Consider the following 26,695-nt stretch of genomic DNA (forward strand, 5'->3'; position numbering starts at 1 on the left):
CCATGACGACGGAGACGGATTCGGACAGTGCTGGCTCTTCGGCTTTGAAACGGAGTTGAGCACTGCCCCCTAGAGTTGGGAACAGCTAGCACATATGTACGAGGGAAACCTTTACCTTATATCTCATAATATTCCTTGGGTAATTATGAAGAAATACTCACACTGTTTACAGTTTTATAGCAAAGTGGGTTTTGGTAATAAAGCAGTTTTTCTTTGAATTACAATTAAAAGTAGCAAAGAATTTTTGCCAAAATTAATATTTTTTTAAAAAAAGTCTTTTTAAAATGTCTAATAGGATATAACAATAAATGATACCTTGCTATTTTAATTAAAACAATTTCATGCTATTTAAGAAACAGCTTTTATAAGGATTTTGGATTGTCCCCCATCTTGGTAATAAACATCTATTTTCCTTTTCATAACTGATAAGGAGTTGTATGCCTGATGAGATATATTTTTTTCATTTCATTTCATGAATTGTAAATAATCATGCCCAGAACAAAATGTGATTCTTTTATTATAAGATGTAAGTTGCTTTGTGTACTTTGTGTTTTCACCTACCATTTTTATGAATTGTTGTCCATAGCAGCTTCTGCCTTCTCCAGAAGATTGATTTCTGTTCATTGAATAATAATAACTATTACAAAAAGCTTTTTCCTACTCTTTCATGGTGATCTTGGCATTTTCAGACCAGATCTATATTACATGCAAAAATAATAAATACTATATATTTTAATGTAGTATTAATGTAACATAAATATGGAAAAAAATTGTTGGTCTAAAAGTCTTCTCACACCACTGAGAACAGTTGTGTGCTCAAAATTAAATAAATCATGTAAGACTGGTCTTAATAGTTTCAAGATTTTCCCTAATTGCTCTGCTGCTGATAAGGATCTTTTTAACTGGTAAATTTTAGGGAGTGAAATGTACAGTATATATAAATGTATATCATGAAAATAGTAGGTGTTGTGATTAGATCAAGGGAGTCTTAGTTCCATTGCATCAGTACATTGCAAAATATGATAGACATTTTCAGTTGTTTTTAATCTTTCTACTATGTGGACCTCCAATTTTAGATTATAAATTGTAGAAAAGTTTCAGAATCTGTGTGTCATCTCATAAATTTCCATCACAATTATTAAGGTAGTTAACTAAGTCTGTACATTTGTTTTTGAATCAGAAAACTGATTTTCTGAAACTCTTATTATAAAAATTTATGGGTATGGAAATACTGTATGAATGATTGGGAATTTTCTAGGTGGCTTTTTTTTTTTTTTTTTTTACTGTTAAAGGCAGATTAGGGAGAATGATAGTTAATGTTTTCAGCAATGGTTTTTAACATGCAGTAATTTGAACGAAGTTGATGGTTTAACACAAAAGGAGCGGGAAACGAAAGTTTGAATACATTTCCAGAAAAGAAAATTTCAAAATTGTTTATATAATGTTTTTCCAGGATGAATCTTCCTGAAGAATGTTCCACATAATTTTTATTGCACATTGCCCTGAGTCCCTCTGAACAAGATGGCAATACTTAAATATGATAAATAAATTCTGTTTTTTGTGCAACGTGTAGTTCTTGTACCTCAACAATTAGAACCGAGAGCTATGTTGTCTCTAATAAAAGAATATAGCATAATAACATGTTATATGATATAACCTTATCATTTAAAGTGATCACTATTACTTCTGGTAATGCATTCTATAATTTAATTGCATATGAGATAAATGATATCTGATCTGAAATGGCAGTATACAGTTTCATGGTCCAATCTTATTCCTGAGAGAAAAATGCCTCTTTCAAGCAATGTCACGATCCCATACATCATTTTATACACATTTATACAGCATTATTGTTTTGTTTATTGTGTGTGTACCTTATGATGATGGCAGAGACAGGCTGCTGAATGGGTGATTTATGGTTGCCTAGGTTTTCCAGCAGAACTAATATTAATTTATCACAGCAGATGCAATAACAATTAGCAACATTTCCTTATTAATTATCTACTAGCATTTCTGCCCTGTTTGTGTGTTCTAACTTGAACAGTACTTGCTGCTTCCTCCTTTTTCCTGGTTGCATTCCCTGCTATTTATTTAAGATATCTTTTCTACATACATAAACTCCCTTCATGGGAAATTGCAGTAAAGTACTGCAAGTTTGTATGCATAGAATAAATTCTTTTTTTCTTTTCAGAACTTACGCTGCATTGAATGTGGTCAGGCATAATAGTTATGATCAATTAATACAGCCCTCATTTTCCCTACATAATTGCTGTTTGTATGAAGAGTGAGCAATAAAAATGATGTTTTTGATAGCATACTAGTGCAATCAATAATTGTAGAGGATAATTTGCAGGAGCCATAAGTAACACATTCCAGGAAATAATTGAAATAAAATACCAAAACATTGTAAAAAGTTATTTAATGAGACCTTTGCAATCAGTACAAAAACTTAAATACAAAATTATTTCTTATTTTCATTTTTTATTTCTTTACCTTAGTAATCTGGCCTAAAGATCTTTGAATTGCCCATTGTTCTCAAATAGTTTGTGCTGTAATGCATTGAGGTTTAAATAATGGAAATTCCACTTGCTATTTGTATACATCTATATTAGGATAATCTTTCAATTAAGCATGGAATTTTCATTTAAGATATAAAAACAATAAGGATTAGTCTAGATGGAATGTTTAAAACAAACGAAAAAGTAAATGGATGTTAAATAACTCATAGATTACTTTTCCTATGTCAAGGAGAAATCATAACTATCAAAGGAACTAGAATGGCCAAGTCCATTAATTCCTCAACTCCGATAAAGCTAGAAGTACTTCTGCACCATAGATGCTTCTACTCAAACCACCCATCTGGATTTGGACTGAGGTGTGTAAATGAGTATTTCATCCATATAAGGCTACCTCTAGCTATATGGCTGCCATGAATAAAAGTTTTGTTAGGCATGGCAGAAAAGGAATCCCTTTTCAAGCTTTTCCTGAATATATCCTTTGTCTATAACTTTTCAAGTAATAAGAGCAGAGATTCACTTGGTTAAATCCTGAGTGGAGGATTAGACATTTCTACTCTAACATAGTTGTCTCCCCAGGAGTCCTTGAACTTCTTGAATACGTGCAATCGATGAGATCTGGGCAGCCCTAAACATGCAGCATCCAACATATCCTCTGTGGATCAAACAGGTGACACTGCACACAATGCTGTTGAAATTGGGATAGAGTTTTCACCACAAGATTTTTGTTAAGCAGAAGAAAGGATGAAGTTAGTCCCCTGCAGTTCCTCCTGCTAAACAACCAATCCATATGGTAATTTCTTGCTCATCAGAATAATCCCAGTTACAGTTCTTATACATGCAAATATTGTTCAGTAGAGCCACAGGATTTCAGCACAGTCTATTCAGGTACATCTATGTCCTTCAAGTATCCTTCTAGAATCTGTGTTAACTGAAAATGGTAATTGGGAGTGTTTTCTATTGGGACTTACTAATACTTTAAAACAGTTATGAAAGTCCTTTCCATGTGCTAATCTTTGAAGACTGTTAAATTGATAAGAAAACAAAAACGAAGCCTTTCATCAGTAACTTCATGCTTCTCAGATGGGTTGCTATGCAGTATATGTTGCAAGTTTAGGAATCTGAGGTAATCTCTTTACTCTTTCATGTACATCTCTTAATGGACTGGTTTGAGTTTCAGCTGGTTTAGATTTTAAAACTGTCAGTGCTGGATGTTTGTTGATTTTCTTTTTTCTTTTTTGCTGTTTTATTCTTGAATAGGATTTTATTACATCAGTGGTTCTTTGAAGACTTTTATCTTTAGTGGCAGACTGGAAATAGTTAATGTATTATTATGGTCAGTTGCATAGTCAACCAGATTTTAAGACTTGATTTGGCATTGTTAGCTACCTATTAAGTTCTTCTGAAGGACCTGGGATAGTCACACAAGGTATCTTGGTACTAGTTTTGCTTTCTTTTGACACAGTCATTCCACCTCTATTTACTGGTCTTTATATTTCTTTTATTTTCTTCAGTTCTTTCACTTCTATTCTGCTGTCTTTCTAGTGCAGGGGTGTCAAACTCATGGCCCGCAGACTGGATGTGTCACATGCTGGTCATGCCCACTCCCAGTTTAGCAAAGGGGAAAAACATGACGACATGTGTTTGACACCCCTGTTCTAGTGTATTATCTACAATCCAGACTGTTTTGTCTTATCCATAATTGTGAAGACTGATGTGTTAGGTGGCAAGTCTTTGTATGTTTGAATTCTAAAGTTCCAGATACTTTAGCTTCTTCACATTCTATTACTAGCATTTTGTGGTTCTACCAGTTCTTGCTTACAGGCAGGTGATATTTCTTGCAGATATTCCAATGTACCAATGTTGCTACTTAGTTAGGCCATTGCTTGTTGTCAGTCTGTGTGAACTTTTGTAGGAGCTTACTAAGTGATGCACTGTTTCTGCAGATTTGTTGCAGAGGTGGCATTTGCTTTCTGTTGCTGGCTTCTCAATTCTAGTGTTGCATGAATTTGTTCTTAAGCCTCGGTCTTGAACAGCCAGCATTAGCCCATCTGCCTCTTTCTTCAGCTTTACTATTGTTGCAAGCACTTGTTTTTATTTGCTTTGTCTGCAATTTTTCTTAATGTACTGGGCATGTAATACTTTGCCATGCCATGCCTCTTATTATTATTATGTACACAACAATGTGAAATTACAGGTGCCAGTTCTTTAGCTGTGTTGGCCTTCATACTCACTTTCCAATAACCTAGATATCATAATTATTGGCATGGCATATGTGTGAAACTAATAATCAATAAAAGTTATTATCTATGCACTATTAAGTTGGTGTCAATTCTTGGCAACCAGATAGATAGACTTTATTCAGGATGAAATAATAATAGCCGCTTTGCTGCTCCCACAAACATATGACTTTCTAATCTCCATGTATTTAAAAGCCATTTAGCCAAAATAGGCTTTTAGGAATAATCCATAGGATAGTTGAACTGAAGATAGTTACTCTATTATATGCCATTGCCTTTACATAACTCATACTGGATAAATCACACAATATACAAAACTAAAGGACTGTGCTATTCTCAGTCATTGCTAACCACCTTTTCCAGTATTTGTTAAAGGACCTAGGAAAATGAACAACGAATAAACTTCTATTTTGAGCATATCAAACATCCAGTCCTATCATTTCTTGATCAAAATTTGCAACAATGATTTCCAAGTGAAAAAGGATCACTCATTCCCTATTTGTGTATCAGGTAATTCAGACTTACCTGATTTCAGATACACATTGCCATTTTCTGTATTTATATTCTGTGATCCATAAATCAATATGAAACTGTTAATCTATGCTGCACTAACATTATTTAGTTTGTAAATACCATTTTACCTTTAAATCATTGATTTAAACTATTCCACAAACCAATCTGGAAATATAAACATTTACTTGTAATATGAATATGGTCTATTGCTTGTTGGAGAAAAGAAATCAATGCCATAGATTTCAGTCAATTTGCTAATAATTAAATTGCTTTCTAACACTGAGATTTGTCCTTTTCTACTATTTTTGTCAGTATAACCAGATTAAAATCTTCACATAAAAATAGAAACTTTGGCAAAGAGAAGTTGGTACATAATTACGGAGCCTTCTTGAAGTCATTGCAGTTTTTGTTATAAATAAATCTTTATAGTATTATTATAGAATAAATGTTTGTATCTTTGTCTATCACCTTTCACTTGAAAGTTTCACCCTAGAAGTAATTGATCAGTAAACACTGAATGTAAATCCTGACAGGACATTATTTTTAATTCAAAAAAGCAGAGAAATGTTGAAAAGATTCATTGTACAGCAGCAAGCCAATTAATGCTGGGCTTATCAATAGATTTTCTTTATAACAAGCTGTACATAAAATGTTTAAATTTGTAATTTTATTTTAATATTGTACATGTTGGTCCAAGAACGATCAATAAATGCACCTTTCAATGGTATAGATTTGGAAACATAGAAAAAAGAGCTTTCATTTGATCTGAGTGTGCAGTTTACATTGGATACAATAAATATCCAGAAAAAGATGAGTGAACGTATTGCCCAGCGTAAAGTCCCGCCGCCTGTTCAGAGGGCATCTGGATATAAACTCTGTCACCGTGCATCAGCTGAACAACGGCACTTCCAGAAGCTTGGTCCAGGAAACCTTTCTTGTATTCATCATACGTGTACATCAATGGCTCATTGTTTTTAAATAATGCCACCCAGACATTTCCCCCTTTGCAGTGTATGTGGTAAGCGAAGTAGTAGATCCCAGGGATTTCACAGGTAAAGACACCAGTCTGTGGATTATAATTCTGCCTGCCATTATAAAGGAGCTTGTCAAAGATCACAGGAACCCTGACCCGTGGGAAAGGAGTGGTGAGCTCAGCCGTGAAAGCCGGCATCTCATAGGTGGTAGCGGCGGCAGCGGCAGCGGCGGCGGCAGCACTGTTTTTGCTTTTCTTCCCCTTATAACCATATGGAGTCTTTATTCCATCAAGGCCTGGCCCTATCTCTGGCAAATAGTGTCCCATTGCTGGCGGTGTAGGTTGCATTATTATTGGAGGGCCAGGGGGACCAGGGGGACCAGGAGGTCCTTGGAGACCTGGCTGGCCAGGAGCACCAAGCGATCCAGGTTTCCCTGGTGGTCCAGGTATCCCTGAAACACCAGGTTTCCCCATTCCCGGAAAACCTGGCGGGCCTGGCAAACCCCGTTCACCTTTAGTTCCAGGTAGTCCAGGAGGTCCAATGGGGCCACTTGGTCCTGCAATACCTGGGATTCCAGTAGGGCCCTGATGGCCTTGAGTTCCTGGCTTTCCAGGTTCTCCCTTGGGGCCCATCAGCCCATGAGCACCAGGCAAACCTGGCAAACCTTTGTGACCAGCTTCTCCTTTTGGTCCAATTGGACCAGGCAAGCCTCTCAGACCTGATGGGCCCACCTCTCCTGGAAAACCAGGTTTACCTGGGAAACCTTGCAAACCAAGCTCACCTTTGGGACCGATAGGTCCTGGAGGCCCAACAGCTCCAAATTCTCCTTTTGGACCTGGGAATCCCATAACACCTGAGGGCCCCATTAATCCAGGCTGGCCTGGTTGGCCTGGTTCCCCTGGAGGCCCAGCCATGCCAGGTGGGCCCACATAACCTTTTTCACCCTTAGGTCCCAATGGGCCCGGAGCACCACCCATGCCCCGATCACCTTTAGGACCAGGGAAACCTGGCTTTCCAATCCCGGGAGCACCAGGTGACCCTGGTAAACCTGGCAGGCCTTGTTCCCCTTTCCCACCTGGCATGCCTGACTGTCCTGGGATTCCATCTTGTCCTGGCTTCCCTATACCTGGAAGACCAGGAGGACCTTGAATTCCAGGACTCCCAGCTAAGCCCTTTGGCCCTCTTTCCCCTGGAATTCCTGGTTTGCCTATAGCTCCCTGAGGGCCTGGAAAACCTATCATTCCTGGTTTGCCTATTCCAGGAAGTCCAACAGGACCGGGAGGACCTGGTAAACCAGGAGGTCCTTTTAGCCCTGGTAACCCTGGAATCCCCACACCTTTATCTCCTTTTGGGCCTTGGGGGCCTTGTATCCCAGGTTGCCCTTTCATTCCTGGCTCGCCCTTTCCTCCTGGTTGTCCTGGTGATCCTCTGTCGCCTGGTTTTCCTATTCCAGGCAGTCCTTGAGGTCCTGGTGGTCCTTTGGGTCCTGGAATTCCTATAGATCCACTCTCCCCCTTTGGCCCCATTTCACCTCTTGATCCTGGAGGCCCCATTGCTCCTGGTTTTCCTGGCATTCCAGGCATGCCTGGTTTTCCAATTCCTGGGTATCCTTGCGGTCCTGGTTTTCCTTTAGCTCCTGGTACTCCGTGTCCTGGCAGCCCTGGAGATCCTGGAGGCCCTCTTGGTCCAGGCTCTCCAGGAGGACCCTGCTCACCTCTCAAACTGGCTAATGGCAATTCTGCTTTTTAAAGAGAGAAAGAGAAATAAATAAAGAAAAGAATATTAACTTTCATCCTGACTTTCATCTAGATGACACCAATATGCTTCAAGAGGAATTGATGTATCAGCCTGCTGGCTGGATTATTTTTACAGTATAGTTGATGTTCAAAAAGAAGGATGGATTTCCTCCTTTCATTAGCAATTTTGTGATCAATGCTGCTGCTCCCTCAATTTCTATTTTTATTTTTGCTTTCCTAAATTGTTCCTGATGAATTAGATCCATATTCAAGTTGATATTTGTATGTGTTTTGATGCAGCAAAATCTAGAAAAGTAAAGAAAAATGACTTGTTGGAAAGGATCACATTGTGACTTCTCCGAATCTGGAAGATAAGGATACGAAAATGGGAGTGGACAAGATGCACACTCTTGCCACTCTCTGTATTTCACTAAAATTGTATTCGGCTTTAGTGCAAGTGACAATGTTTTATATTGTACTAAAGACAACAAGCTGCTTGCCAATGGCCTCTCACAAGATCACATTCCAGAACCTGCCCTTTAAGGCAGCCATCTCACTCTGCCTAAAGCAGGTATGAGAACATTTTGGTAACAGGACAGAATAAACTTAACATTTGGAAATGGGTGAGGAAAATGACCAATTTTGGTGCACAACTAGAAATAAGGAGTTGAAAAAAAAGGGATGTTTAAACATCTTGGCTTGTTGCCAACTCTCTGTAAACTTAAGTTCATAGCTGTTTCGGAATAAATGCACAAGCTGTCTTGCCCCCCCCCCCCAAAAAGCTCAACAAAAAATTCTTCACAAATGTTGACTTTTGCAATATATTCTATGCATTTGGGTAAAGTCAATATTTGAAACTTGCCTTCTCTTCCATCCTGTATAATGTAATAATTAGGATTTTGGAAGAGGATCAGAGAGGGTCATTTTCAACTCCAGCCTCAGCTATGGAACCTCATCAGGAGACCTTGGTCCAGTCACTAAGCCCACCCAACTTCACATCTTGCCCATATTACCTTTCTGTTTCTTTGAAATCCTCTCCTTGCCAAGCATGGGGATCTGTGGAATTTCTTTTATATACTGAGGTATATATTCTTTTCCATATGATAGATGTGGTCCCTCCTTTCCCATGTGCTGCATTGGCACTCCATCTTTACCCAGTGGCATGTGGGGTACTTGTTGCCCAAGGGGTTGGTACTGTGGCACTTGGGGAGGCATCGGCTTGATCCCATAATAAGCACCAGCTTGGATAGATCTCAGTAGCCCAAGGTAAATGATTAGCCATGCAGGTGCTAGCAATATATCCATAATCTGCAACAACAAATAAATCGTTCTCAAAATAGAAAAACAGCAAGAACTAATGTAAGAAACTTAATTTTGGACAATGAAAATTATCCCCGGTAAGAAGGTATTTCCTTTTGGTAATCTTTTTAGCTATTCTGCATTAAAGCAAACAGAGCTGGTTTTAGGTCTTATGCATCCTTATAGTATTTCTGGCATTTTAGCTTTGGAAGCATAAAGATAACTATGAACTGCTAAGTTATATTTATAATATTGCTTTGGGAAAATTATCCCATTACATTGCAGAATATTAAAATGATGATTTTCAGTGGGAATATAATTTGAGTTTCCAACAATGCTTTGGAAGATGTTTTGATGAAAAAAGAATAAGGGGGAAGCTTTCAAGATTTTTGTAAACATGTAGTTGTTTTGAAAAAAAGAGAAGAAAAAGACAAATGCCTAGAAATGATAAAATACAATAGTTCATGGAAATGTTTGCATAGTAATATAACAAAACATTAAAAGAAATTGTGAATTAAGATAAAAATTAAAAGACAGTTTGAATATACTTATAAATTTGAAATGGTAGCCTGCACTTGTTGAGTCTTTTAGAGGCTGGGTATATGGCAGGAAGAATCCCTGTTTATTAAGGATCCTTATGTTATTTCTGTGCTGGAGAATTTTTCACTGAGAGAGCACCTTCGCCTGAAGACTTAGTTGTCCCAGGAGAACAACAGTTTCAAGGAACCATAAGGAAGAGCTGAAGAATTCAGGGCTTTCAGAAATTGTCATTTTAGGTCTGATGCCCTACAAGATTGAGAGGCCATGTTTAAGTGAGGGGAAATAAAAACACATCATCCAGATCACAGGCACACTCTGTCTTGTGAGGATGAGTTTTTGTTGTGGCCAGACAGCGGCCAGCAGAGCTGGCAGATTCAGACAGTGAGGAAGTTAAGGAGGAACATGGGCCAGTCCTGGAGTCGGAAGAAGGCTCTGATGAGTGCTTTGCATCGGAGGCAGAGATGGGACCAGGGCCATCTGACAGTTATCAGCTGCCTTCGGAGTCAGACATCAGTGAGGCAGATGAACAGCTGGAACCTGTTCCCAGTGTGCGCATGTGCAGTTGCCAGATTAAGGGAACAGCTAAGGAACAAGGGTCAGCTTGGGAGTAAAGCCACAGGTGGGGAGGGTATATTCTCCCTCCCATAGGGAATAAAAGAGGAGCAAAAGGGGAGGGTGTTTGCAGGAGACAATTAGTTCATTCCTGCATTCTTGCCAAGTATTGCAGCGTCTGAAAAATATTGGCCTGACCACTCTCCAAACCTGATAAAGGTCGGTAATTGGGAACTACCATGAAAGATTGTGGGCCGGGACTTTGCTGGAGAGGAATTCACTGTAAATTAAATAAAACGGGTTTATCAGGACTCAGACTCAGCTTTGTGCTGCTGGGGAAACTGAGGTCAGAACAGTTTTCTCCAATTTATACAAGAATGCCTATGATTGGAGCCTAAATGTAGTATTACAAAATCTAGCACAAAAGGGCCAGTATCTGCAAGAAAAATACCCAAATTCCCTTAAAATCTGGTTTCCTGTATTGATATTTTTCAAATTAGGAATGCTCTTTTGATAGATCTAATCTAATCAGTTTTACAAAGTCACTGTTATGGTATAGAAATACGTATTTAATTTTATGGTCTCAGAAAGTAGTATACTATTGTCATGAACAATTATACAAATATTTTGGTTAACTTACTTTTAAAAAGAGTTGCTCGTACTCTTCATTGGTCTATAAGAATTGGGTTCACCGTGACTTTCAATGACAGTCCTACAAGTTGCTCTCTTCTTATTAAACCAACATAATTTAGACAACCAACAATGTGTAATGCCTTATGTATCGGTTTTCTTCAAGTCTTATATGTATAAGTAGTACAAAGAGTGTCACCATGATATTTGAAAGCCAATATTAGCATCGTCAGAAAGGACTTTCTTGTCATAAACCAACACAAATTAGACTGTATAAAAAAGCCTATTCATCCTCAGTGTCATTAATAGTACTTTCACTTTCACTGCAAACATATTGGTGGATGTTTTTGCAGTACTCAAAATTTCCGCTCTCCAGAACGAGTCAGAACCTGCTGAAAACCACCTTCAATACCAAACTACCATAGAGACTATGCTGGGAATGAATCTCATAACATGCTTATTTTATTCCCAGAGGTTTGCAAATCATCAATTATAACAATGATAAATTGAAGTATTTGGTCAACATTTTTAATGTTCACTTATTATACTCCTCAAAGATGCTTCAGGAACCCTTTGCTTCTGGTCTTTTTCTGCTGCAGTATTTCAGCAAACGACTCCCTTAGTTTTATTCTCCCCTAAGCCTGTCTAAATCCTCAGTAAATGTAAATAATTTAGTAGTGCATAACTTGTGTGTGTTTTAAATAGGCTTTTAGACTGTTTCCTAACTGTTTGGTGATAACATAATAAGCTTATTCATGAACAACTTTCTATATGAAGAACCACCCTTTCTGAAAGCAAGCCTTTAACCAGGAATATTTGAGAAACTATTCTTTGAAGTTTCGTGTCTTTTTAATCTTCCCTAGCGTCTAACTCGCTCCTTAAAATATTCAGGGAAAGTGTATATGGAATTATTTCTAAAACATAATAATAATTTCTATGGATTAGGAACCTTTCACAATTCATGGGCAGCAGAAAATAGAAACTAAGAAGCAATATTGGTAATTGTACACTAGATGGAGTGTTTGTTTCAAGATATGAAACCCCATTATTTAACTAACATTCATTTCAAAACAAGATGTGCTTATTGAATAGTAAAAATAAAATTATCAACTGCTTAACATTCCAATATCTTCCTTCAAGGTAAACTTTCTTTTCAAGAAAAATCACATTTTCTCCAACTTTCAAATTTAATACTTGATTATATGAAATATTGTTCTGCAATTATTACAGCTGGATAAGCGCAAAGCTTCAAACAAAATAATTTTACTTCAAATAAATCATATTCTTCAATGAAATACAATGGGTAGGGCACTAAAACCTCAGGAATTTAGATTCATTTTTGGCACATATTTTCCTATAAAAGTGAAAGTTAAGAACAAGCAATTTGGGATTTGGAGGCCCACATATATCGTATTAAAATAGCTGAGAAGCACATACTGTAAAAATCCATAATTACACCCAGCTTTCATTCTTTGGTTTTAGTCGTCAGCTGACAACTGTTTAAAGTCAGCTAAACCAAGAGTTGAATTATTAAACAAAGATGGTCAGAAATGTGTGTAAATTTAATTAGAATATTTCATGTAAATGCATTTGATATTTAAATTCCCAGGTATTATTCCTATTAAACAAGTCAGTCTTTGTTACCCAGGTGGATGTAGCATAGTTTTAGCATGATATTAGATTGGTATGAAAAATTTATATTTAAAATTTGCAATAGGACTGACAGCATTTTGGACTGTGTTGATGAAGAAGACTCCCTTTGCAAATCCTTAAAATAGAAGTAGTAGCTTTTCTCAAGTTTTGTATGGCTACCATACGGTCTTGGGAAAATGTGCTTGATTGAAAGATTTACAGGCAGGTGCTACATTTGCAACATTAGTCATTTTGAAGCACATGTTTTCTTTCAGTCCTAAGTATGCAGGGATGTGCGGTGAGCTTCATGGCCGGTGAGGCAAGTGCAAAAGCCCCACCGAAGCCCTGGCGCTGCGTCCGCCATAGAGCGGGACCAGGACCCGCTCTATGGCGGACAGAGCCGGGACTTTAAAGTCCTGCCGCTGGTGCCTGCCGCCACTTTAAAGCCCTGCCGCCGGGGCCTGAGCGGCCATGATTCCCCCCTCCCCAGCCAGCCAGACCACCCAGCCCATTCCTCCCTCCACCACTGCTGTGTCCAACAGGCCAGGCGTCTCGTGTTTATGGCGGACATAAACACCAGACGCCTGGCCTGTTGGACACAGTGGCGAGAACATCCCTGCCACTGCTGCGCTTTACCGCCTCGTTCCCCCCCAAAGAAACACACGCATACACACACACACAGACACACACACAAATTCCTCACAAAAAAATTACAAATTAAATTATCATTTTGAATACTGCCCCCTCCCTCTGTCTGATCCACGTACCTTTTCCAGCTGTGGATTTCAACTCTCCTCTTGTCCGCCCGCCGTGATGAAAATGTAAAAAATTAAATAAAAAAGCAACTTACTTAGGCAAGGCTGCCAAGGCATGATTTGCTGCTCCCAGATAAGGAGGCGGGAGAATCATGTTCCTCCTTTGCATAAGGAATTTTTCGCCTTTTAACCCTTGCTTAACTCTGAGCATGGGTTAAAAGGTGAAAAATTCCTTATGCAAAGGAGGCCATAGTTGTCTTGCCACCCCCTACAGTTAGTACTAAGCAGACTCAGAGTCAATGTGACTCTGGAGTCTGGCAGCAGCTACCTTAGCCTTTTTAATTATTTTAAAAATTATTTTCTTTTGCTCATGACACTGGTGAGGCCCCGCCTCCCCTGCCTCCCCTGACTGCACATCACTGGCAGGGACCATAAAAGGGGCTATTCATTAATCTGGGCCTAATATGAAACTCTTTCCAAAATAAGTAGACTACAATAAAGATAATCGGGGCAGTTTGCATATTTTATTTCTTTGCTCAATGGTTCATTTGCATATTAAAACATATTCAAATAAATAGTAATTATGAAATGAATGTACCCGAGGAGCAAAAAAGGAAATTCAGAAGATCTATGTGGTCTGTGATTACATCTGCGCCTGAGGGTAGAAGAAGAAGCAATGGGTGGAAACTAATCAATGACAGAAGCAACTTAGAACTAAGGAAAAATTTCCTGACAGTTAGAACAATTAATCAGTGGAACAGCTTGCCTCCAGAAGTTGTGAATGTTCCAACACTGGAAGTCTTTAAGAAGATGTTTGATAGCCATTTGTCTGAAGTGGTGTAGGGTTTCCTGCCTAAGGAGGGGGTTGGACTGGAAGACCTCCAAGGTCCCTTCCAACTCTGTTATTGTATTGTATTGTATTGTATTGTATTGTATTGTATTCTATTCTATTCTATTCTATTCAGGGGTGGGTTCTGGCAGTCACTACTGTTGGGTCGCTCATGGCTGTGCCATGTGCGCACATCCAGTTGATGCGCATTGTGCACACATGATGCACATTGAGTGTGCTTGATGCACATTGTGCACACATGATGTGCATTATGTGCACATACACAGTCCAATAAAAATTGTTCTGCGCATGTGCAGAAGCACAAAACAAGATGACCATGCCTATGGTGCTGGCCAGAGAACCAGTTCAGGGGCGTTACAGGTCTGCATTGCTGGCGGTTCCAGCGACCCAGGCCGCCAAACCACTACTGGTTCGGCCGAACCTGTAGGAACCCACTGATTCTATTCTATTCTATTCTATTCTATACCACACTTATTCCGAATCATATAGTCTACTCTATTAGTTCCAGAGTAAATTGCAATCTAAATAATTTCAAAGCATGTCCTAACACATATTAACATTTTGGGAGAAATCTATATAAAGCTTATATTTTATTATTTTCTTTGCACAAAAATCCTTGTGTACTAATCATCACACTTGACCAAATAAAGTATTCAATTCAATCCCATCCAATCTCTCCTACAATTTACTTCGTTTTTTTCCTTCGGAAAATATCATTGTCCTTAAAACAAAACAAAACAAAACAGAAAAATGAAATTCTCTTTTATTTGTAAAAGATCTGAAGTTTCCAGAACTCAAGCCTTATTGAAAAAAAAAGGTAAATCTATTTGTGCTGCCCTTAAAAGTCTCACCACCGTTGGAAGTATATTGAAGATAATTTTCATATTCAATTTTGTGTTCAATCAAGGAACTTCCCTGTTTCCAAAATTCATCATAGAAAGAAGTTTTTAAATACAGTGTGTGAGGTTAGATTAGAATCATTTAATATCACTCTTGTTTATGGCTCTCTGCTGTAATCCTGTGGTTTTATGGCCTAATACTTTGTCATAAAAGACTCCCTTCTTTTTTAAAAAAAATATAATTTTCATTAAAACGTTTAAACAAGAAGATAAAAACTAATATAAAGTAAGGAAGACGAAAGAAAAAGAAAGACAAGAAAAAAAGAGCTTATTTTCCCCTTTGAAAATACTTTCTTTTCTAGCGCTTTTTAAAAACCAGCAAAAATGTTACTGGTCTTTCATCTTCTCACTTTGATACAATTCACACTGTGTTTTCTTAGCCCTTGGCATCATGCTGCTTTATGGGCGATTTGTCTTCAATAACTAAAGCTGTCTTAAAGTTTGCATCATGAGCCTGAGTCTTTGCCATGTACAGTATTTCACCAGACTGTACTTTGATTATCCTTTCCAAGTGGGAATGCAAAACAATAGCATCTCTTATTTTCTTTGCTTTGTATTAATTTTATAGCTCTTTAGAAACCCAGGATCCCAATCCAAGGGAGATGTTCAAACCATGAAAAATGTTTTTACAGTATTTTTTCTTGAAAATGTCTCCTGCAGTTAGAGCATTTTCATTGGAAGGGTTTTTTTTTCCATTGCAAAGGCAGAATCTTTCTATAATTTGCTGTGACCAGTGGTAAAAACAATAAATAAATTGATTGATTGCCTTGTCTATAAGCTCTTTCCAGTTCTGGAATAAACTATGTCTACCCAAATAACAAATGAAATGTGATGATTTACTTTGCGGAAAACAACACAGAATAAGGTGTGTGTATGTTAATGTCTCATTTCTCGCTCTTGTCTTCATTTTATTCTAAGGCATGCTTCCCTCAGTCTGAGTCCTCCACATTCACAGAAAAACAATACCCTCTAACAACAAGGCTGTCGGTTAAGATGATTGAGGAATAAAGGGAATAAACCTATATGGCGAGGATTACATTATAGAAAGATGCTCTAAAGCAAAATTTGCTTGCTTGGATCTTAAAGCCATGAAACTGAGGTCCATTAAACCAAAAGGTTAATATGCTGCTTCTATGAAAAAGTTTCAGTTTTTCAGTTGCATAAAAGTTTTCTTTTCCCTGTTTCCTTCTTAGTTTTAGAATAGCAGTATCTTCTGCCCCAGGGATATACAGTATCCCTGGGGCAAGGAAAAGAAAACCTACCTGGAGCCTCTCAATGTTGCCAATAATTTGTAGTAATTCATGTGAATAAAGGTGCAAATCACTTAATATATGAGAAATAATAATCTTCTATATTAGGTTATTTCAATTAATTACATTTAATTTTCATTCAAGCAAATTCTGTTTCACCATGGCCTCTTTCATTATGTTGTCCTGACCCTGCATATATTGAAATTCCCAGGATATTGCTCCCAGTGTGGTATTTGACTTGAAAAAGTTTTCTCAATCTTTCCTTTATGGCAAAAGAAGCTATGCATGACTCAAAAAGTATCATTCAGACCTGATCTATAACCGATTCTTACTTTCCAAAGAAAATTGGGTGGTTGGAAGATGCACAGATACTATTTCCTATACAGCCCTACTACCGGACAGAAAGAATAATAGTGAAAGTCTCCTTATATTTTAAGACATTCTGGGTGTTTTTCATTTTCAGAAGATAGAGTTATTACGCTGCTGTTTTCAAGTGTGAAAAAGGAGCCTGTCAGAAGTGTTGAAGTGAGATCTGTCTACCAGTCCAATAAACTTTTGTGATGCGATCTTTCCTTTGTTTCAGGCATCACCATGTCTTCAGCTCATTGTATAGTCTTAATATATATTTTTTATAAGCAGTTGATGACAGTTTGTAAAATTATTACCTAGGACTGAAAATGTCAAAGCAAAGTTTTTTTTAACATAATTTGTTGAATTACAATAGCAACTAGATTGTTCCATACCTGAAGAACAGGCTTTTTATGTTTGGCTTTCTAAAGAGTATTATCAGTCAAGCACCAACACTATAAATTGTTGAAATTCTTTTATTTGGAATTTCTCCTGCTGTTCTGATGAGAAGATAATGGAGCTTCAACAATTTCAACGATACATGCAACAATGAATTTTCTTTTCAAGCTCTCTCACTGTTTTGTAATTGAAAATAAAATTGAAATGGAATCCATATATTTTAAGTGGTTTAATGATTGAATCCTTCCTTTAGCAAAACAAAGTAAGTAGAATAAACCAGAATTTAGTCCATATTATAAATTAACAATAATTACTAAGTATATTACATTCTGGGTGTTGCCAACAAGAAGTCTCCATTGGATTAAGTCCAACTCTCCATCCTAAAGTAGATTAAGATGCTTTGAACTCTCTATTTATACTCTAATCTCATTCTAGGTCTCAAAGAACCTATAGAGTTTCAAGGCACATACAAACAAGAGTGTTCTATTACTTTTATAAGATTAAAAAGCATAAGGTACATGCAGGAAACATTAATATAGATTTAAAAAGTCCTTAATTTTGGTTTCAAAATAAAATAAATAAGAAAATAATAAATAAGAAAATAATAAATAAGAAAATTCTTCCACTGAAATCTAATTAATTCACAGAGAATGTGCTAATATGGAATCTTAGAAATTAATGCAAGAATTAATTTTCTTTAAATCCCAATCCAGGGTATGTGATAAACAAACATCTAAATTGTGCTGAATTATATATACGTTATATAACAATGTCATTTTATACCTAGATTTATTGACAAAACTACAAGGCCAGAATCAAAACTCAGCATCCTCACTCAATTTATAGAGGCCTTAGGCATTACCAGACACGACTTCAAAAGGACTCAGATAATTAATTCTCTGTCACTATCCCAGCAGGAAGAATGGGGCCTGGAGTGACAGAAAACACTCAAGCACTCGGCAATGCAGTGTGGTTTTGTGTGTTTAGTTTCTTTCCTGGGAAGACCTAAAACCACACCATGCAATTCCTTTAGCATCCTAAATAAGATTCACTGCTGAAATCTACCCTGTCCTGCATTTAATTTACTTATTCTCAGCTCAGAACATCTACCCCAAACAGCAGCTGAGTTTAAATATCATTTCAGTTTCTCACATGCTCCCTGGCTTGTCATCATTTTGGAACGGGGTAGAATATTAAACACATTTTTTAATATTTACTGTATTTTTTGCATTATAAGACGCATAAGATCATAGATGCATATTAGCTTTAAAGGAAGAAAAGAAGAAAAAAAATCTGCCTCTGCCTCCCAGCATCCATCTGGTATATGGCTAGTGTCCTTGCAGAAAACAGGAAACAGCCTGGTCAGCTTCAGCCCGTTAGCGCAGCCCCAGCACGTGGCTCATCAGGGCTCTGCTCCATTGCACACACCACTGGTCAACTGAGCTGAGCTGCTGCCGCCGCCGGGGAAAATTGGAGCTTTTGCAGTTGATTGGCGGTTGGATCGGCTTCCCGGAATACCACCGATCAACTGTTCTAGGTGGCGAGAATTGCCGCCACCTATCACTGCTACCTCCTATCACTGCTGTCTATCGCTGCCATTGCTGTTCACCACTGCTGCCATTCTCTTCCGTTCACCACTATTTGGTGCCATTCTCTGCCAATCACCACCATTCGGTGCCAATCTCCTGCTTCCGCTGAATAGGTGGCAAATGGCGCCAGTGATTGGTAGCAGTGATCCCCTCCACCTAGAACACCTGATTGGTAGTATTCCAGGAGGCCGATCCACCTGCCAATCAGCTGCTCAGCAGCAAAGGCTTCAGCTTTCTCTGGTGACAGCAAATGGCAGCAGCAGTGACAGGCAGTTCCAGTGGCGAATATTGCGGCGTCTCACCAATCTCCCTCCGCCCATTACAATATTCGCTCTATAAGACACACACACATTTCCACCCACTTTTGGGGCCGAGAAAATGCATCTTATAGTGTAAAAAATACTATACGTCATACTGCATAATTAAATACCAATAGATCAATCCATGATAATCAGACAATAATATTATAACAAAATGTGGAAGGCTGGGTAAACACGCATCAATGTTACACTGTAAAGTACAATGCAGTTGATAAGATTAAAGCAACCATCAGACAAGCAGTTAAAACACAGGTGAAAATTTAGAGAATAAAACTGGAAATAGAAAATCATTTTAAGTAATTGTCATATATTCATAATTTCTCACTGCAGTTACATCTCTTGTTGCTTCTTTTCCACTAAAGTCTCAGAAAAGACTCCCCAAATACAAAAATCAATACAAGTATAACCTTTTCTGCATGGGAAGGAACACATTTATAATTCTTTCTGTAGGCAGCCAAAGACTGCAAGGAATCTGGTATTATATAATAAATAGCATAATGATTCTAAAGGAATAGGAATTACATATGCACTAAAGGTATGATATATTTTTTATTTTTAGAATTTATTTTTTTCCAAGAAAGAAAAATACAGAAGAAAATTTAATAATTTGCTACTAAATTGCCATGGCATGATCTTAGAGGTGCATGGGCCAGAGACCATGGACAACACTGATGCATTTCAAGATCCCAGCAAGAGTTCCTCTGGACATAATTCCGTATGGCCTGACCATTCTTCATAAAAGGCTGAAGCTGATAATAGTGCTTCTCATTATAAGCCACTGAAACCATTAAGGCTAGAGGCAGATCACCCCTGCTCCCAATGTGCATAATCTCAAATGGGTTGAATCCTCTCTTATAAGAACCAATGATATCCCTAATTTGCTCATCTGTCTATTGCGGCTCTTGGTCGAAAAGCCTTACCAGAGCTTTTCAAGGAAGGAGCCTCCCCCCACCCTCAGAGGATATTGGGCACAAGCCATTGTCAAAAGGAAAGCCAAATGAGAAAGTATTTAGTTTAATCTAGCAAGAATGTTCTAAACAGGACAGAAAAGAGAAAGAACGACTAATGTGAATGATGAAACGATTCCTTCTCTATTTGAAGAAATGTCAAACCAATAACTAGTCCTGCCAAATCTTCCCTAAAGCCAAAAGGTTTGTTGAAGAGGATGTGATGCTTCTGTGTTTGCTAGGCTGATCATGCTATGCATTATTTTTTGTTCAACTAACATGTCTTTTTTCTATGACTGTTTTTTTTTACTGTTCCCAAATTTATCCAGACATTAGGGACCATTGGAGTCAAAGATCCTGCAAATAAAACCACAGTCCAAGCCAAAACTAGTCAATATTATAACAAAAACGTGCTTTTCAGATTCTCTCAGCTTCAAAGGGATTACAATGGTCATAAAACACATTTTTGGGAGAGAATTGCTTCAGACCAAATGCTATTTATTGGGCAAGGATTTTCAAAGCTATATAAATACATAAAGGGCTTGGTTTAATGGAACACCATTTTTGACTTGATTATTCTAAGAGCTGCTTTGAAATTTTTATGAAAATAATACCATTATTTGTTTACTTGATGGATTTCAGATTACATTTAAAGTTTTGCACATTTAAAAAAAATAAACACTCTACTAAATTACTAAAATAAACTATTTGATTATGTTCTGTGACATATAATCACGTAAACTGCCTTTTTCAAGCATAGTGCTAATCTTTTTAAAAAACAAGCAATCTTGTTACAAGATGTAATCCATTTTGTCAGATGTATGATTAATACAAGAATAATTATGTATGATGAGAAAAATGAAACATAAGATGTAGCAGATATTTCTACTGATCTCATATTGGCACAGCCTTTATGAACATCAGAAAGAACAAAACACCCATAGTTAGACATTCCCTCTATTGGGGACATCAATGTGACCAAAAAGAATGTTTTATTTTTTGTTTTTGTTTTTTTAAATCAGAAAGTCTATTAAGAAGACAATAGGGAAGAAGCAAAAATATCTCAAAATTGGTTTGAATATTAAGTCTGAAATTCATATATTCATATAAGATGGGACTGGCAGAGTGAATTTATTTGTTAGTGGCAAATATAACTGCTGTCACTGAACATTCAAAGATGGTGTCTTCATTTGTATATGAAAGCAAAAGATTATTGTCCCTGTCATATTGACCTGGATGGAAGAGGAGGGAGAAGTGTTCCTTTTAGAGGTATGCCCAGCTGACATTCAGACAGGCATCAGTGTAGGTGTGGCCTATTTTGTGGGCATGGCTTGGTGGTCATGTGACCAGGCAGGAGTGGCCAACTTGTAAAATGTGTTGAAACTCATTTAACAATGCTCTTGCTTAGCAACCAAAATTTTGGGCTCAATTGTGATAATAAGTTATCTTTCTTTTTCTTTCTTTCCCTTTTCTTTCTTTCCCTTTTCTTTCTTTCTTTCTTTCTTTCTTTCTTTCTTTCTTTCTTTCTTTCTTTCTTTCTTTCTTTCCTTCCTTCCTTCCTTCTTTCTTTCTTTCTCTCCCTCCCTCCCTTCCGTTCTTTATCTCTTAATCTTTCTCTTTCTTTCTCTCTCTCACCCCACCTTTCTCTCACGCACACACAAATTTTTATTTTGCCAGGTGGGAGGCTGGCAAAGAAGCCTCATTTTCCTTGCCGCCTACAGATCTCGGAGGAAGGAGGCACGGAGCTTCATTTCTGCCTCCTTCCTTGAGAGCTGGCTTCAAGGAAGCTAATCTCTCCTTCCACTGCACCCTTCGCTCTCCTTCCACCTGGAGGATCTGCTGGCAGTTGCCTCCAGAGAGAAGCTTGGGAGAGATGCGCAAATGGCCGTGAGCCTCTCAAGGAGGATGCTGGACACTAGGAGATGGCGGTGGTGCTTGCTTGCTGCTGCAGCAGTACCTGGTAACACAGGCTTCTCGGAGGGCATTAAGCTTCAGGTGCACTGATTCCAGCAGCTGCCTTGAAACTTGTTGTCCTGGCAACTCAAAGGGGACATTCTCCCAGAGGCATCTCAGGCAACTTTCTCTCTTGCTGTGCAAGGAAGCAAAGCTAACTTTATTTATTTATTTAGTTGGTAGGTTCCCGGAACGTGGGAGGTGATCTGACGGTGCTTTGTGTGCCTGCAGTGACCCATTTTGTTACTTGCATCTTGCCCCACAGCTCTCACTTGAGATTCCGGCTGATTTTCTCTCAAGCGGCGGCCATGGTTGTGAGTATCAGGTAACCTTTGCTCCAACCTCCCCTGCTCTACTACATTAAGATCCCCGCACTTCCCATTCCCGCTAGAAGCACGCAGGCTACATGATTGAGCAGGTGCACGAGGCCCCCTGATGATCTGAGGGGAGCCGGGAGGCTCCAAACTGTGCCTAGCCATACTAACTCCCTCCCGGCTAAGGGTGGGAGTGCCTGAGATGCTGTTGGGAGAATGTGCTCTTTGGGTTGCTGGGACAGCAAGTTTCAAGGCAAAATGCAGCTGCTGTAATTGGTGCCCTTCAACTTAATGCTCTCCGAGAAGCCTACATTGCCAGGAGCAGCAGCAACAGCGGGGGCCATCGCCACTCCCTGGGGTCCAGCGTCCTCCTTTGGAGGCTCATGGCTGTGTGTGCATCTCTCCTGAGCTTCTCTCAGGAGGTGAAATGGGAGGTGGCCCACTGGCAAAGCCTCCGGGTAGTAGGTGAGTGAAGGGTGCAGTGGTGGAAGAGGTTGGCCATCCCCAAAGCCAGCTCTTGAGGAAGGAGGAAGAAATGAGGCCCTTGCTCGCTTCCTTGCCTCTTTCCTCCGAGAGCTGCAGGTGGCAGGCTGCTGCCCATTTCAAGTGCCCAGGGAGGCCTCGACACCTGCCTCCCTACTTCCTCAAGGCCCACAAAATCTCCCCACCAGCCCACCAACCAGGGGACGCTCCCAGTTCTGCTGTGTGGCTTCTCCTTCATGCCCCATTGCTGGCTGCAGTTCTCCTGGTGTCCCTTCCTGGCTGGGAGATGCTCCAGAAGAGGCCCTCCACCCTGGCCAGGCACTGGGTCACTCAGCAACTCACATACCGTCACCATGTCACCTTTATAAATGGAAATTAACCAACTTCTTCTAAACTTTCCATTTTTCTAAAAAAAATTAAATTCTCATTGAAAGGGAAAGTTTAAAAAAATGGCTAATTTCTGTTTATAAATCGGCGGCTGGCTGGGAAAGCATCCCTGGGAGCTGAGTGGGCCAAGTGTGGCTTTGGAGGCGCCCCCCTGCCAGGCACCCCTCCCCTTCTTGCGGGACTTTTGGAGCTTCCCACCCATCCCCCTAGACCGCCCAAGGTTGGCAGAATATGCCTGAGGGCACTTCACCTCACTGTGATGTTGTTTCCTTGGTAGGACATCTTCCCCTTGAGGCCATACCTGCAGTGCAGGAAGGAGAGTAGTGGAGGGAAAGAGGCCTTTCTGGGCTCATCTGAAGAAGTCTATCCCCCTCCCCCCCTTCCTTCTCTTTGAGAAGCAGTTTGCAAAGTCCTGGTTTTGCAAGGCGCTTGTCAGAGAAGGTAGCGTGGGCTTCTTCCAACAGCTGAGTCCGGCAAAGGAAGTGAATGGGTGGGGCAAGCATGGTGCGGACAGACGGAGTGAGTGAAAGACAGAGAGAGCAGCTACTGGGCAGGCAGGCAGAACAAGTGGGGGGGGGGCAGGCCAGGAGAGGGACCATTCCAATACAGGGCCTCCAGAGGACCTGATACGCAAATGCACACTGGATTTCTGGCACTGGTATACGTGTACCGGACCAGCTGAAACCCACCTCTGTACCAGACTGTCTGCTGCCTAACCTTCTTCATGTTATTGCCCGGTTGGCTGTGGATGTCACCAGACTTATGGTCTTGGGGGAGTCGCTGAGTGCTTTTTTGTCCTTTGTGCCAGTTATGCCCATTCCTGAACTAGAAGGCTCTGCTCACTTAAGCCCCTGCAACCTCCTACTTGATCTATTGCAAAGGTTTCTACTCAGTAATGGTATCCTCTTATCTTCGCAACCGATTCGGAATTGGGAGCGTTCGGCACTTCCACGCATGCACAGAGCATCCGTGATGAATGTCTGGGAGGGAAGGTGGAGCCTTTCACCACCACTGCTACCAGTTCACCTGAACCGGGGTGAACCGGCAAAATACCACCTTTGGCTCTACTGTATATGAGACTGTTGTTGAGGAATATTTGGAAACTTCAGATGGTACACAAATGAAGCTGCACAGATTGTAAACGGTGTTGACTGTTCCGTTTCAGGAACTGAGTTGGATGAATTGTTTCTGAATACAATTGAAAGTGCTGGTTGTCATCTTTAAAGATCTTCATGGTTTGCAACTGGATTATCTTCTAGTTCTTCCAATCATTTCTACCCATCCAATCTGGTCTGGCAGAATGGACATAATGTGGGTTCCACCAGGGATGTTGGATGGCAGGGACTAGGAGTTGTGCCTTTTCTGCTTTAGCACCTCCCTTCTGGAACATCCTATCTTCCTGGAGTAGGATGGTCCTAACCCTGTTGGCCTTTTGGAAGGCCTTGAAGACCTGGTTATATGCCCAGGCATTGGTCCTGAATATGTGAAGGGGCCCACTTCCTGGCTATGCTGACACTGATGGATTATAATATCTCTTGGCTGCTATTTTTATTTAATTTCTTTTTGTGACACGTTTTAATTATTTTTATGTTTATTTGCCATCCAGAGTCATGGGTTTGAGATAAACGACTATATGAACTGAATGAATGAATAAATAAATAAATATATTAATACATAAATATCTTTTCCACAAACATTTAAATGGTTTGCTAGTTTATTGTTCCCCATGCCATACTATTGTTTTATGTTGTTTAAAATTGTTCTGAAAATCTAAACCTAAATTTAGTCCTCCTTTAAGCACAAAACTCTGGCTGGCTTACTTTGCGCCAGTCATTCTTTTTAGCCCTGGCCAAGGAAGTTTTTTTAAAAAAAAATATCTATGGACATGGACATGACTAGTATGGTGCACGATGATCCATAACATTCAGTAATGATTCTGTGGTGGACTGATTGAAGCTATTAATAGTTACATATACTTAAGCACAATCAAAACCATGTGGATTCTAAGCTTATGAGTAGCTGAGTGCTTTTTGTCCTGTTCATATTTCCTAATTCTAGGACTTATGAGGTTGCACAGATTTTAAATTGACAAAAAAATCCTTTCATTCCCTCCCATAAAAGAATTGCCTGTCTACATATATTTATCTACATTTCTCTAGAAGCTTTCCAAAGGGGAAAAAATATTTTCTGAAGCTTTGCTTAAGGATGGGTGGTCTGTCAATGAATACCCCTGGATAGAGCAGTTTGAAAACCATAGTGCTATAAGCAGTAAGTCTTCATGCAGAAATACCTCTGAATGGCTATGGTCATTATGTCATGGGACTTTGGCACAATCCTTTTAAATGGCTGCAAATTTGGAACCTGGTGGTGTCATAATCATAATGTTGAAGTTCTGATAATCATTCTATGGCAGTAAAGTGATGCACAGACTATTATTTGCTCTTGCTTTTTAATGGTAATTTGGAATGTTGGAGCATAGATATGAATATTTTGTTTAAGCCTGCAGAAGCCTTTCAAGGTAGTATAAACAGGAAAGAGTGTGAAGCAAAATCCTAAACAGAGTAAACACAAACACCAGAATGTTGAAAGATCCATGAACACATATTAAACTCCTAGAGGCAATAGAGACAGAAGTTTGTAATGTCAAGTTTTCAACGGAAATAAAGTACTGATGCTGAGCATAGAGGTAAGGAGGTGGAACTGAAAATGAATAATCTGAATTGCAGTTAAAGTTCCTGCCCTAACACTCTTGGTAATTAAGAGTTTGATGGGATGGCCTTTCTTTGAGAAAATGCAGAAAACAGGAACACAGGTTGGTTAGATTAACTATGGGATGGTTTGCTTATGAAACTACTGCACCAATAGGTGGAGGATTCTGCGAGTAGTCTTTCTGTTTACTGAATTTCAGAAATCTGATCACTAGATGGTAGCCATGATCCATTCAATTTTACATAGACAGTTTGCTTGAAATGACCTCTATAATATTGTCATAGAGCTGCCTTGCTCAGTCTAGTACCCTCCAGATGTCTTCATCCAATTCCCATGATGGGTTAGAATTCTGGGAGTTGATGCTCAAAACATCTGGAAGACCCCACTTTAGTAAGTCAAATAAATAACCATTTGAGCCTCCCTTGGTTACACTAGACATCACAAGATTGCTACACTGAAAACATAATGTGATTACTATACACAGTGTTGCCTTTAAAATAAAATGAAGATTTTTTTTCTTTTAAGTATTGTGTAATGTGGAAAAGACCCTGAAGGCAAATTCACAGGACCATTTTTTTAAAGCAATGACTATTGAGTAGAGACGTCATGACCTCATCTTTTTGGCATGGGAATTATCTTTGTTAATGCTCCAAACAGACGTCAAGTTTACAGCTGATCACATCCCAGTGTACTGTTTTAGAAACATCTCAAGACATTTTTATGACCTTGTAGTTAAACAATTGTGCTACTTAAAATAAATTGAATGTAACAGCCCTCTTGTATTGAATCAATTCAGATTTATACTCTTTCCATAATCATGGATCGGGCTGCCCAGGGGAGAGTGCAACTGGAAAAAATTG

At 39.1% G+C, this 26,695-nt stretch overlaps 1 protein-coding gene across 1 annotated transcript in view; it reads right to left on the bottom strand.

Moving 5' to 3' along the window:
* Positions 1-4,146: 4,146 nt before the first annotated feature.
* COL8A1 (collagen type VIII alpha 1 chain) overlaps positions 4,147-26,695 on the bottom strand; it is a 35,557-nt gene continuing 13,008 nt past the window's right edge. The window contains exons 3-4 of the mRNA XM_032219253.1: positions 8,993-9,287; positions 4,147-7,981 (exon numbers count right to left, since the gene is read on the bottom strand). Of these exons, the coding sequence (XP_032075144.1) occupies positions 6,048-7,981; positions 8,993-9,284 (2,226 nt within the window). The 5' untranslated portion in view covers positions 9,285-9,287 and the 3' untranslated portion in view covers positions 4,147-6,047. The remainder of the gene's footprint in view (positions 7,982-8,992; positions 9,288-26,695) is intronic.

Source organism: Thamnophis elegans, chromosome 6 (genome assembly GCF_009769535.1).
Source record: "Thamnophis elegans isolate rThaEle1 chromosome 6, rThaEle1.pri, whole genome shotgun sequence".
NCBI lineage: Eukaryota > Metazoa > Chordata > Lepidosauria > Squamata > Colubridae > Thamnophis > Thamnophis elegans.